This window comes from Podarcis melisellensis, assembly GCF_964234715.1.
Source record: "Podarcis melisellensis genome assembly, chromosome: 5".
NCBI lineage: Eukaryota > Metazoa > Chordata > Lepidosauria > Squamata > Lacertidae > Podarcis > Podarcis melisellensis.
The window spans coordinates 54717164-54732222 of NC_138537.1; the positions used below are offsets into that span (position 1 = coordinate 54717164).

Genomic DNA, 15059 nt, shown 5'->3' on the forward strand with positions numbered 1-15059 from the left:
TAAAAATCAAAGCGACGCTGCTCCTTATCGGGGGCGGGGAGTTGGGGAACGAGAGTCGTTGCGCTTCTAAACACTCTCGCCCCTCAGGAGGAAGAGGAGGAGGGTTCCATTGGGAACCAGAAGTGCATTGCGCGGCAGGCTTTCCGTAAAGGTGGACAGAAGGTTCCTCTTTGGGTTCCTCCAGCAAGTTCGGTGTCCGCTCGGCCTTCGGCGGCAGAAGGGATGGCGGCGGCAGGGGCTCTGTCTTCGCTCAGGCGCTGCGCGAAGGTAAATGTCGCCGTTGTTTTCCAGGGGCTCAGCTCGGGGCGGCGGGGGGGGGGGCTGTTTTCAGATCCAGGTGGCAGGTGGAGGCTGCAGGTGGGCGGGTGGATCGGCTGCTTTGCAAGCAGATGGTCGCAGGTTAGAATCCGGGCATCTCGAGTCAAAAAGCGTCGGGAAGCCAGTGCGAGAAGAGGAACGTAGTCCAGATTTGCAAGGTAGTCTGGTCCCTGGTAAGAGGGAGAGTCCTTTGTAAACCTCACCTGTACAGGTGAGCTGTGTCCACGCACAGATCCAGCCACGGAGAAAGCTTCCGTTGTTGAATTTCAGGAGGATGCACGGGAAAAGGTGGTTAAACTCTACTTGGACTAGAGGGCGTGGGGGCATACAGTCTCCATGCGTTTTGGGATTTAGGAGGCACAGTTGCCAGATCGGAGAACGGGATTTCCAGATGCTGCTGAGTTCTGGCACCTCTCACTCTCTCTTTAGAAATGGATAAATGGTATGTTTGTGCGCAGGAGAGCCATGAGGTGATCTCTCCTTCATCCCACACCCCTTTTCACTCTGTGGAGTAGGCTAAATTTGCATACCCTTTGTCAAGATGTGCCAGTAATAATAATAAGCCTAACGCAACAGTTCTAAACATCAAGGTTTCAGCTCCACTGAACACTGACTTCTGAATGAAAATGCATATAACTCTGCTGCAAAGCTGGGTGTAAGCATTTAAGTGATCATCAGGGCAGCACTATGAGATATGAGTGTAGAATAAGCAGGATGCCCCCCTGGTAGGTGCATCAGGCCTGGCTTCTGAAGAAAATTAATACACATTGCCAATTAAAGAGGGAACTACTATAAAGCTACTAAGTTCAACACTGCTAGCTGTTCAAGATTGACTTAGGAAATAAAACTTCATTCATGTTGGTCCTTTATTGTAGGAATGAACAAGAGAACTTGGTAACCCATATTTCAGTATTTTTGAAAAGAGAGCTGTAGAATACTTCAGTATACTTATTTTATGTGTGCCAACCCCTTTCAAGGGCCTAACCCTAGAGTGTGAACTTTCTACATAATTCAGGAGTTATTTGCAAATGTTCCTGTATATTGCCCATTGTAAATTTTTATAGTGGAAGAGAGCATAACAGGGAGTTGCCTCTTTTTATAAAGTGAGAGCAATCTTGGTCTACTTGCCTGTCAGCAAGAATTTGTTTAATGTGAAGGTGGGTTGACTTGCAACTTAAAACCCAATCCTATGTACTTAGCCCATATCTAAGCCCACCGAAACAGGTTTGCATGTATAAGCCTATTTAGTTTATTTAAACTAAATAAACCATTTGCATTGAATCTAAATGTATCCAATGTGTTTAAATCTGCATAGGACCTAACAACATAAATCAGGCCACTAGGCTCCAGTACTAAGCCCTTTTATTTTATAGTTATTGTAGTTTTATATAGCACCATCACTTTACAGAGCAGCTAAACAAAAATCTATGTAGATTCTTTATAATCTAGTTTTTTCAAAAAGGCTGAAGTTACCTTAACAAAATGGAAATTACCTTTCAGTCTGTTCTGCCTGAAATTAAGTTTGGTCTGTTTCAATGTTAAATTTAAGCACATATGCTGTTAGATATAAGCAAGTCAAAGGATTGTTGCACGATAATCCTAAACAGATTTCTGTTGAAAGGTGTCTCTCCTAAGTGTTCTTAACATTGGGGAGGGAGTGGTCTTACTTGTGTTCTCAGCAACAAAGCCAGAGAAAGAAGATTGCTTAAAACAAAGAATGAAAATCAGAATTTACAGTCTTGGACTATGCAAATGTTGTTTCATCTTATAAGTTCTTGAAGTTGTTCATGTGCATGCTCATCAGTTGATTACTAAAGCAAATCAAATGATAACCTGTATGTGTGACTCAAAAGATCTAACATGATCGACAGAGACAACTTCCACAACACCTGTAGCAACCCCCACATAGGTCAAGGGCATACTGTATTGCAGGGGTAGCCAACATGGTGCAGTCCAGATACTTTATTGCACATTCCCATCCCCCCTGATTGTGGCTTTGCTAGTTGGGGCTGATGGGAATAGGAACCCACAACTTCTGGAGGGCACTATTCCTGATATAGGGCTGACTTTCATCCTGTTTATATTCTGAAGTGTCTTGTAGGACACTTTTGTTCACTTGGGAGCAGTTTCTTTCTCCAGTAATCCAAATTATAATATCCATCCTTGTTCACAACCCAAGTCTAGTGATGATGTCCTCATTAGTCACTTTGGTCTGAGTCTGCCCTTGCTCCCTGAGATTTCATGGAGATATCTTATTTGTAGTTTCAGGCTAAGATTATTTTCTCTAGTGGTATTGTTCTCTCCTTCTTAAAATATGTTTTATCCACAGCTGAGATGGAATATGCTTCCATGCATAAACTTTTGCATGAGGCAACCCAGTTTCTTTAAATCTTCCAAATCTGAGGCTTTACCAAACCTAACCAGTGAGGGAGTAACTTGTGCTCCACTTCAGACATTTACAGAAGAGGAGATCATGATCAAAGAAATGGGTAATGTATTTGAATTCTATCTCTATGGGCGAAGTCTGCCATCACTAAATCAATTATTTTCTACATGGCATGTGATTTATAATAATGCACTGAAGAGAACGAATCACTTCTGTAAGCAAGAAATTCACCCCAACCATAAATTGTTAGCTCATTTTCAAAAATTGTTATTTTGTAGAATTAAATGTCAGTTTAAGTCTATGTACACAATTCTATGTTACAGAGTGGGTAAATACTGTTACCTTTCCCCCACTCCACTAAACTTAAGTCAAAAGACCTAAATCTAACTGTAGCCACTAGTGCTATCTAACTTACATTTGTGAATTTTATATCTGTTAAATTTCTGGCTTCACTGCAACTTAAGGCTAACAATGAGATTCTTTATATCTTTTCTTCCTTATAGTGAAAAAGTTTGCTCATGAGCGAGTGCTACCATTGGTACAGAAAATGGATGCTGATGCAAAAATGGACGATTCTATTGTACAAGGGCTATTTGAACAAGGGGTTTGTACATATTTTGGTGTTTTTAATGCAGTATGTAGCTTCTTCCTTTTGCACACTGAGTACTGTACGTATACATTTGTAACACAATAAGCAAAAGGATGAATGATATAATTGAAAAATGGTCACAGGGCTGACTGCTAGCTTTCATTCCGTTTTTCTGTAAATATTTGTAGCTTTTCTTCTTCTTCTTAGCAGATAGAAAATTTATGCAGTAGTTTCACTGGAGGTAGATTTCAGGTGAAAACATTTGGTGACTAAGGTTACATCCTGACCCCACTTACAAGGGAGCAAGCCCAAATCAATTCAAAAGGAGTTGCTTCTGAGCGGACATGGCTAGGATTGCACTTTGGGGTATTTTGATTACTCTTTAGTTAAATAAGAGGCACAAGTAACAATAATGTTTTAGTATTATGCCACTAAAATTTGCTGATTCAGGAGTACAACAGCACAAACAAATCTGTAGGATCACAGTATCGGATCTCAAACTTGAGCATGCTGATAGCCAAATCTTGTGAACATATCCTTAGAGTTCAGTGGGAGGCTGTGATTATAGGAAGGTACACATGAAAATTCCTTTCGGAATCAATGAATGGTATTCAGCTAAATTTTACTCAGAGTAGACCCATTGAAACTAAGTGAAATTAGTCATGTTCGTTAAATTCATTGGGCCTTCTCTGGGTGAAACTTAGCAGAATACCACCCCAATAGCTCTTTTTTCTAGCAAAGATTATGGAAGTTGAGTAGAAGTCAGAATTCATAAGGTTTCTCCACCCACTCCTAACAACAGCTTGTTCTTTCTTTTTCAGTTGATGGGTATTGATCTTGATCCCAAATATGGAGGAACTGGATTTTCCTTTTTTTCCACTATTCTGGTGGTTGAGGAGTTGGCCAAGGTTGATCCATCAGTATCACTTATGTGTGAACTCCAGAATACCTTAACCAATAAATTGTTTACGACGTATGGCACAGAAGAACAAAAGCAAACCTATTTGCCTAGACTGGCGAAAGACATGGTAGGTGAAGCACATAAGTTAAATATGCATATTAGAATTTCCACCTTAAGGAACGAACTGCAGAAACCTATGTACCATAGATTTATTTAGGAGTAAGTGCCACCAATTTATTGAAGCTTACTCTCAAGTAAGCTTGCATAGGACTGCAGCCTAAGAGCTCCATCCACAGCCTAGCCCTAGTTATACTAAACCAGTTGAGTTTAGGCATAATCGTGTCTCATTGACTCCTGTGAGTCTTCGGTTGGGTAAAAGATTTTTATAGCCAAATCATTCAAAGTTTTTGGAGTTAAACTGTTGATTTTCATCACCCTTAAAGAGGCCACTAAACTGGCCTGTGGCAGAGCTTTTTGTATATTTCTCACTGCCAATGCACAGCATAACAGTGTCCCTGTTATTGCAGCAGCTGTTCCCCCTTTCCTCCATAGCACTGCTATGTTCAGGATGAATGAGATTGTGGAATTCTAGGTAACCATTTGCTCTGACTGAAACAATAAGTAGTAACAGCCCTTCTTTGTTTTCCAACCAGTGCCATCCAAGAAAGTGTTGGGTGTTTTTTCAGTTGGAGTGGTGCGAAAATGTTTGAGAGACTATATTGTGTAAATACTTGGATTTACTTGTCTTGTGGATTAAATATGCCACTGGTTGGGAAAAAAATCCTTTCTTACTTGATTACCTTGCTGTACCTATGTTCTCAAAATGTTTGCAGAGTGAATATATCTAGTGACTTGACTTTATTTTAAAATGACAGATGGGCAGCTTCTGCCTTTCAGAGCCTGGTTCTGGCAGTGATGCGTTTTCCTTGAAGACTCGTGCTGAAAAGAAGGGGGACTACTATATCATCAGTGGGTCAAAGATGTGGATTAGCTTTGCTGAGCATGCAGGAGTGTTTTTGGTGATGGCAAATGCCAACCCTTCCGCAGTAAGTAGCTAAAACAGTTATTGCTTGATTTTACTAAGGCATTGCATCAAGATTAATTACGAGGTATAAACTAGACTTGTACCTTGCTTATACTGGCAGTCTTCCTTTTTCTTCCTGTATCCTCAACTTATGGAATTTGTTCTGTTGCTTTGGAAATTTGCTAAAAACAGCAGAAGAGCAGAGTTAGGAACCTTGATCTCTCTTTCTCTCCCTTTGCCTCCCAATCCCTCCTGCCTGCCCTGGTGTTTTTCTTATCCTATTTGCATCTGAGAAGCCCTGTCTGGAGTATCCATACTAGTGAGTAAAAAGGTAAAGGTGCGGGTGGCCCTGTGGTCTAAACAACAGCCTCTTGGGCTTGCTGATTAGAAGGTCAGTGGTTCAAATCCCCACAACAGGGTGAGCTTTCATTGCCCTGCCAACCTAGCAGTTCGAAAGCACACCAGTGAAAGTAGATAAATAGGTACGGGAAGGGAAATGGTGTTTCTGTGTGCTTTGGTTTCCGTCACAGTGTTCCGTTGCGCCAGAATCAGTTTAGTCATGCTGGCCACATGACCCGGAAAGCTGTCTGTGGACAAACGCCGGCTCTCTCGGCCAATAAAGCGAGATGAGCGCCGCAACCCCATAGTCGCCTTTGCCTGTACTTAACTGTCCGGGGTCCTTTACCTTTTTACCTTTTACTAGTGAGTGACAAAGGACAAATCACATGTTACAGTGGACCCTTTCGGGTTGCGAGCGTGGCAAACCAGGAAGCACAGAAGCGGCACCTCTACTTGCGGATTTTTCGGGGTATGGACGGACCCCTGGAACGAAGTACATTCGTATCCAGAGGGTCCACTATATGCTTAATACATAGCATGCAATTACGTGTCCTGAGTTTTAAAAATAATTACAGCTTGAGTGCCAAGAAGATTAGTGCTCAAGCTCTTGGTATCTTGCGTGGTTGCTACTTTATGTGTGCGCCTCCTTGGGGGTTGCTGTGACAGAATTTTCCATTAATTGTTGGTAACTTACTTTTTGAAACATTCATCCTCTAGGAATTTCCAGGATGATATTTTTTATTCATTTTGGTATATTATTAGCTACCTTGATTTTCATTTTTTGGGGGGTGGGGAGAGGAACAGCAGCATACACACATGAACTAAAATAAAAATCTGTTAGTTGAGAGCAACATGGAATTCAGAGGCATTAGAATGGGTGGCATTGTTGCGTTGCAGAAATGGCGCTTGAGGGCATTTCCAGGTGCAGGTTCTTTCAGCTGGTGGGCACACTGGATTCCACAAAACGCAGAGGAACAAATGGCAGACCAGGGATAAGATGGGATGGTAAAGGATGCAGTCAGACAAAGAAAGGTGGTTACACAGTTGTTGTACAGTTTTGCACTGTTCATTATTAGGCACTGTATTGCACAACCAGCAATCCAGAACATTTATTTATATACAGTGGTACCTTGGTACTAGAACAGTTTGGCTTCCGAACAAATCAGCTCCCGAACACCGCAAACCCAGAAGTAAGCATTCTGGTTTGCGAACGTTTTTTGGATGCTGAAATTCTGACGCGGCTTCTGCTTGAGTGCAGGAAGTTCCTGCAGCCAATCAGAAACTGCCTTGTTTTTTGAACGGTTTTCAGAGTTGAACAGACTCCTGGAACGGATTACGTTTGACAACCAAGGTACCACTGCAGTCAATTTCACAGTTAAAAGTTTTTACAATAAAAACAAATCCATGTATAAAACTCAATCTGTAAATAGAAATAATTTCAGATCTAATACAGACACAGATTGGGATAAAGATCTTCACTTAAATGGCATATTGAAAAGGAAAGACTGGGCAGCCTTGGCTGGAATCCAACCCCAAGCTAGGAGGGTGAATTCTGGTTTCTCGCAGCTTCTCATTTTTCCAGTATTAAGTTGGATTCTCCACAGTTCTACATAAGTTTCCTAATCCTTTTTTAAAGGTACTCACAAACATGCGCTAGTATTTTATTTCATTACACCTTTTTTTGTATGGAACACCGCCTAATATAATGAGTTTTGTGTTCTATTTTTTTTACTGATATATGCATTTTCATGCAATCTTAACCTTACATTACTTGGTTGGAAAACTGCCCTGCAAAAATCAGAGCACTGCAGATTTCAAAGGATTGATGCATTTTCAGAATGTGTGAATTAGGTATATCTGCTTTTAATGTGAACTGAATTGAATTTCTACCCCATCCTTATTATCAGCACGGTTAATTTTCCGTATGTCTTTCCTTCCTAGGGCTATAAAGGAATTACCTGTTTCATAGTAGATCGTAATACAGAGGGCCTACATGTAGGAAAGAAGGAGGATAAACTGGGAATCAGAGCCACATCTACATGTCCTGTAACATTTGAAAATGTGAAGGTGCAGTAGTCCTTTTAAAGCTGTGGAATTTGGCTAAATTGTTGCAATACTGTAGCTCAGTACAAGCAGCTCAGTGGGATGCAGTTGCATAAATTAGCATGAGTTTGGAAGATGAATGGTGCAATACTCACAGGAGGTTGGCTTAAAAAAACCCATTTAGAAATATAGCAAATTTAGATTTGAATCACAGACGAACGCAATCTGTTGATTTATGATTGATCCAAATTTACAAAAATTTTGTCAACCGAAAGCCATACAGTAGTTTGCTTTTTTATGTTCCTCATAACTGAATGTAAAATACACATTTGGCTCTGCAGTTGTATGGAAGCAGCGTAGTGAGGTTGCTGGTTTCAAAGTCGTATTGTGGTTTGTTGCTTTGTCTGTGTGCATTTTTGTAAACCTCCTTGGGAAGCATTTATTTTCAAAAGATCTATATTTTTAAAATCAATAAATGTGGAGATGGAAGTAAAGGGCTACTAGCAATTAATTGATTTTGCTTAATTCCTCAGGTTCCTGTGACCAACGTGCTTGGGCAGGTTGGGCAGGGCTATAAGTATGCCATTGGAATGCTCAATACGGGAAGAATAGGAATAGCTGCACAGGTAAGTATGGCCATAATTACTTAGGTCCAATGCAGATGTAACACAGAGTGTATACAGTTTTGACTGCCCCCCACCAGTCCTGATCTCAAAAAGGATGTTGCAGACTTGTAACAAAAGTCCTTTTAAGTGTCATCAAGTTACAATTACCTGAATCAGGAGAGCCACCACTGTCCAGACACTGTGGCTGAAGGTGTGTATACTTAAAACCTATTACTCCCTCCCCCATTATATGATTTGCAGCAGGGCTGGGCCCTTCAGAACATGGCAGAGAACGTGGGGTCACACGCTTCCCCTTCACCCAGCTGGAATCATGTGAGGGGTTGAAAGACAGAATATGGCTAAAGAGTCTTCCACAACTGTTGTTAAAGAGATTAGGAGCTGGCTGCTGGATTGCATAATTCCCTACCTACACGCTCCCAGTCTTTCCTTTCTCTAGGAGAAATACAGTGGTACCTCAGGTTACAGACACTTCAGGTTACAGACTCTGCTAACCCAGAAATAGTACCTCGGGTTAAGAAGTTTGCCTCAGGATGAGAACAGAAATCACGCAGCGGGAGGCCCCATTAGCTAAAGTGGTGCTTCAGGTTAAGAACAGTTTCAGGCTAAGAACGGACCTCCAGACTGAATTAAGTACGTAACCAGAGGTACCACTGTAAAGTGCTCCACATCATGGCTTAACATTCTTTAAGCACATAGGCTCGGACCCAACAATTATTGGGCATGCCCAATGGGATGCCTTTTTTTCCTTTGAACAAGAGGTTTCCATGTGATATCGCAAGCTGCTTTTGAATAGCCCCTTGGGTTTCAGAAATGCTTTGTAATGAGGGCTGCTTTTCTATGTGTCCTTGGGCACATGGAAGTAGTTGCATAGTTCTTTGAATTTTAGCCACAGTGACTAGGTTTCAGTCTCCTTCTTTAGAAGCCTCCCTTCGCCACTCACACCAAGAGTATCTTAACGAAATACTATGTTCCAACATCTTGAAGTAAAGAGAGATGTCATGAGCAAAAACCCAGGTTCCCTTCCTCTCCCCGCCCCCATTAAAAACCTGGTTTTAATTTAGAATTTAATCAGCATATTATGAAAAAAAAAGCCCACCCTGAGCTATTACGTTTAGGAGAACAGTATTAATAAGTAAGTAACCTTATCAAGGCATTACACATTAATGTTGTTAGATTATCACTTTCCATATTAAGCAGTGAAATGGACTGCTGGCGACTGACTAGGTATTATTATGCTGTGTGATGGGGCATTGAAAATTAAATGAATAAAATGTAAGTGATGGTGAGATGCTCTTAGAAATACACGACTTCTAGCTTCTTTCACTGCCTTTTGAATTCTGCATATAACTAAGTTTGCTGGGGGAGGGTTAGTCTTTCTGGAATACAAAATCTCTCCAATCACTCCTGGCAATTGTCACATTAGTAACATTTGCTTTTTGTTGTTGTTCATTCACAGATGTTGGGATTAGCACAAGGATGTTTCGACCACACCATCCCATATACAAAGGAGAGGTTCCAATTTGGAAAAAGCACATTTGATTTTCAGGTAGCGATTAGTGCATTCTGTAAAATGGGTCTAAAAACAAAAAGGAAAAAAAGAAATGCTTATCAGAGATATTTTGTAGGCCACAGTATTATAACTTCTTAACTGCTGCCACATTTTTTTTTGAAGGATTACCTGTGAGTAAATATGAAGAAAACATTTTAAGTAGTAATACCTTTCTGACTATCTGTGTGGCACAACTTTCTATAACTTGAGTGAGAACTCCTTCAGCTACGAATTTTTACACAATTCTACCATGATGCAGTTATTTCTTGCAATTCTACCAATTCTTGGTAGAATTGTTTAAAAGTTCATTTGTAATTTGTCATTCAAGCTACAATTTGGTTAACCACTGTAATATTTGCATTATTATATTTCACTGTAGTTGCCACAGGATGTGTTTATAAAATGGTAATTATAGTAATGATTTCCCCTTGCTTTTTTGGTTGTTTTTGGCACTTTAGACTTCATTTCTTACCTGGAAATGAATACAGTTCTGTTTACACCTGAGTAAACAGACAAATAATTGCCATATCAGTCACTCATAGGATCAGGAACTGAGCATTATATTTGGCAGCTGGGGAAGGGAGGATGATTTTCTCATTCAGGTTTAGTTTTACATGGAACTTGTTTCTTTCAAGGGAATGCAACATCAGATTGCGCAAGTGGCTGTACAGATAGAAGCTGCAAGATTGTTAACCTACAATGCAGCTCGACTTGCAGAAAGCGGAAGACCATTCATAAAAGAGTCAAGCATGGCCAAGTATTATGCAGCAGAGGTAAGCTGTATTTGAGGTTCTTTTTTGCCTTTTCTTTTTAAATGAAACATAACTGAACTGTGGCTTTATATTATTACAGGTAGCTTATCATGAGACATCCTGAAGCAATTTGCAATAAAAGCATATATGGAACAATTCCTTATCAATACAATTAAAACATTTGCCTATATAAAACAACCATATACACACAATTTAGAACAATATATATATATATATATTGCTGGATTGTAATGCAGCCTCAAAGTGGCTTACTGAAAGAATGAAACAAGAAAATCACCCATTAAAAACAGCATTTTAAACATTTAAAAAATGATTAAAATCAGCAATAAGCCAAATACCCGATTAAAACATTCTACATGTCTGAATAGGCTTGACAAACAGAGTACAGTGAAGGCACCAATCTGATATCAGTATTCTCACGGTGAGGATAGTACAGTATTGATTTGAATTGAGCAAAAGTCACAGCATGCTTCATGTGTTTTTTGCAGGTTGCTACTCTAACAACAAGTAAATGTATTGAATGGATGGGCGGAGTTGGCTTCACAAAAGATTATCCTATTGAGAAATATTACAGGGATTGCAAGATCGGTAAGTAGCAGTTTCTTAGAGATCATCTGCTGAAAATGAAAACGTAGCATTTTTATCCAGTTTAAGTTTGAATGATCAGAAAGTTATCAACAAAGCGCATTTGCCATTCTCCATCTCCTGATATGGATATTGAGCGGCAAGTCTATAAGAATCTGGAAGTCTGATTGTTTGTCAAGTTTTGATCTACAATCATAGCCACACCAGGTTCCTAACCCTCTTCACTGTCCCAGCTACCTACAGGCAAACTGATTAGATACCTTAGTTTGTTCGTTACCCAGAATGTAGATCTGATAGTCTCTTCGCATACAGCTGCATAGGCAAATCCATGCTACCTGCCCCACCATGCGGCTATATTATTCGCTTCCAATCCTTAGCTGCTCAGAATTGCATGAGTGAAAAGCAGGCCCCATGCCTCTGGATGTGGAAGATACAGGGATTAATTTCTGTTAGGAAATGCATTGTTTTTTCTTCAGCAAAATTATGACCAGCCCTATCTATGTTAGACTGTACAAATCTGTGTGGATATCACAGTCTCATCACCCACTGATCTGCAGCCTGCCATAATGGACTGTCTCCACTAAAATATGTACAAGAGGATATGAAAGCAATACCTACTTTACACATACAAGTTATAGGGTGGTATTGAACATTTGTGAGTAGACTTCTACTTGCACAACAGGGCTTCTTATTCCTCCCTCCTGCAGCTTCCACGTGCCTCCCAAATCTGAATTGGAGGGTCCCCCAGTCCCTCAGAGCAGTTGTGTGGGTGGCTGCAGAAAAAGGGGAGAGGAAGCAAAAGTCCTGTTCTGCAAATGGAAGCACACGGTCACCTCTGGAGTCAATCCATAACTTTTGTGAGCTTGCCCTTTCATCTTCCTTTGTAATAAAACCACACCACATTCAAAGTTTCTACTAAATTGTTTAACATACTGCACTGATCACAACAAAAAATACTCCAGCGATAGAACTTGAGGCTGTATTATCAGACCTTTTTCACTCTGCATCTGTTATATAGCTTTGCCTCATATCTAATGTTTACCATGACATGCTTAAATCACTGTTTATATTATTGCTTCATTTATTCCCCCACCCTGATGGCTTGTTTCAGGTACCATATATGAAGGAACTTCAAATATCCAGCTGAACACAATCGCAAAATGCATTGCTCAAGAATACTGAAAATCAAGAGATTTAATTACCGCTGCAGTACTGGTGTGAATCACGGGCTACTTCCTCATGTCCAATTTCTAAGACAAAATAAGAAAAATTGTGGTAATTTTAAATATGTACAAGACTGCAGCATAAGTGACTAGACTGTTACACTTCAGTAATGTACCATAATAACTAATTTTCCCAACTGTAATGATACATGCCGTTAAAATCAACCTTCTTTTGTATCTACACGTTGGGGTTTGTAGAACTGATAACTTCAGTTGATTCTGGGCTATCAAGGCTTTTCTGCTTTACCATGTGGGCTCTATGAACTTTTGCACCTGCTTATCAAGATCCAACACACAAATATACAAACTATGAAAAAGAACTAAGGAGCCAAGAAATCTCTGAAATTCTATTCACACAAGTGTGATGGCCACATGGGAGCTGTAATGAAGTTACACTAAAAAAATACCCTACAACCCATACATGTCGGTGAACTACACAAGTATCAGTGGTCGGTGCTTGAAAACATGGCCCAAACAGGATAATAATGGACAAAATAACCCACCTCTTTGATTGATTCGCAACGCTGTACTTGGGGAGTTGGAACAGACTTGTCCTATGGTTGTTAAGATGGAGATGAAGGAACTAAGTGATACAGGGCCTTTCCTATAGGATGGTTAAAAGTTAGTACTTCATGCTTTATCCTGCACATCCTGAAAAAATGCATTAAGGTCTCAGAGCCAGCAATAAGTAAGACGTTTGCTTCTGAATAGTCCTGTTAATTTTGGCTATTGCAAGGTGCCCAGGCATATGTTCATTTCCATGGCACTATTCTGTCATTAATACTATAGAGGGTATGGCCAGGAAGAATGCTTGAAGGTATTTTACATAGAACTGCTTCACTGGAACATAAAAAGGTAAGATAAGATTCTGGTGTCAGTGGCACTACAGTATCATGAAATATTGTGCAGGGTTGCAAGTGATTAAGTGAGAAAGCAGTGCTGGTTCCACTGAAGCCAATGGGGTTTTTATCAGTTTCCTTTAAACCCCTTTTTCTTTGTTGGCTTTTAGACTGCAATTTTTAATTTTTGTGCCAAAGTCACATACATGTAAAGTGTGATCACCTTGTTTCCACACCTCATTGGGTGAAACTGTTGCAGACAAGAGTACCCAACCAAGGTGATCTTGCATTCTTTTTATATATGCCGTATTTGAAACTTGAATACAGTGGTACCTCGGTTTAAGAACAGTCCGGATTAAGAATGATTTAGTTTACAAACTCTGCAGATCCGGAATGTCCCAGTTTGAGAACTTTACCTCGGTCTAAGAATGGAATCTGAATGGTGGAAGGGCACTGGCGGCGGGAGGCCTCATTAGGGAAAGCACATCTCAGTTTAAGAACGGTTTCGGTTTAAGAACGGACTTCCAAAACTGATTAAGTTTGTAAACCAGGGTACCACTGTACACACACACATACACACGTTTCTTTCCATTCTATTAGTGGAAGAAAATGCCCATTGGAAAGCACCCTCATAATAAATATTGCTGTTACTAATATTAGTTCATCCATCAGATTGGGTCGGGGGCAAGCATTTGGTTGTGTATGTGGGGAAGAAACATTGCTGAGTCCAAGCTTGAGCTGCAAAAATGCTGAGGCTAAATTGTAGATCATGCATGGGGACGTTAGGGCAAATGCATTTCCTTGTATGCTCAGATCTTGTGATAGCTGCTGGGTTTAATCAGTAGTAGTGCTGGAACAGAATAAGCAGTGTTCTGAAGGTGGGGAGAGGAGGGGAGGGTGAGGAAGCCTACTTTGTTGTTAGGTAACGCACACATTTTGGAAGAAGCACAACACATTAAAAGGCAACCCCCTCCCAAAAAAGGGAAGAAACCAGAAATTCAGCAGGCACATGTTGAATTTCTTGTTGTTTCTGCCATCTTAGAAGAGGCATATCCTCTGTGTGACAGAAGATGTGATCTCTCTTCGATGATTCATTTATTTCCCACCTTTCTTTTCTGATGGAACCCAAGGTGGAGGCCATGTGGTTTCCAGGCACCAGCCAGGTCCAGACCTACTTGGCTTCAGCAAGATGGTGGCCTCATGTGCCTTCACTCCGCAGCCTGGGAGTGCTGCCTGCATTCTTTTTTAAAATGAATGCTTGTATTAAAAAATAATTGCAAAGATCTGCAAGTTTAATAGAGCCATCTTTTAAATTTATTAAAATGTTTCAGATGGAGTAATCTGATTGACAAAACATTGCAGCCCCAGTAATAAGTGGTAGCATTACTCTTTAAGCTGGCAGTAATTGGCTATAACATTTCTATGACAAGGTCCCCACTGTGCCTTCAATCAATCTAGCTGTATTAAAAAATATGGAAAGCTTGTCTTTGTTACATTTGAGCTACCTTTGTGGGTTAAGAATAAGTATAGCCACATAGTCCAGTTATACAATGTACAAAGCTGCTCATGAAAACTGTCCAGCTACTTGATTCAATATACTTTGCTATATACCTGTTACAGGACCTGCATTCGCCTCTTTTTTTTTCTTGAGGGGCTCTGGGTCTTTTAACATCTGTGTGTCAGTCAGAGATTCAGCAGGCACAACTTTCCTCATAACAACTCATGCCTGGGAAAGCTTTCTTTAAATTCTAGCTAGGAGGCAGCTTTTAAAAAGCAGAAATCCACTTTCAGCAGGGGGGAATGTTACAACCCTAACTTGAAATGGCTTTTGCATTAAGCATCTAGCATACAAGTTTTTATCACT

The 15059-nt window shown here is 40.4% G+C and overlaps 1 protein-coding gene across 1 annotated transcript; it reads left to right on the top strand.

Moving 5' to 3' along the window:
• Positions 1 to 77: 77 nt before the first annotated feature.
• Positions 78 to 13849, top strand: ACADSB (acyl-CoA dehydrogenase short/branched chain). Its single transcript, XM_081912815.1, has 11 exons — positions 78 to 267; positions 2648 to 2807; positions 3208 to 3308; positions 4115 to 4321; positions 5070 to 5240; positions 7499 to 7624; positions 8134 to 8226; positions 9683 to 9772; positions 10411 to 10548; positions 11037 to 11136; positions 12245 to 13849. Exons 1-11 carry the CDS (start codon positions 223 to 225, stop codon positions 12313 to 12315), a joined length of 1302 nt encoding a protein of 433 aa, XP_081768941.1. The 5' UTR covers positions 78 to 222; the 3' UTR covers positions 12316 to 13849.
• The last annotated feature ends 1210 nt before the right edge of the window (positions 13850 to 15059 follow it).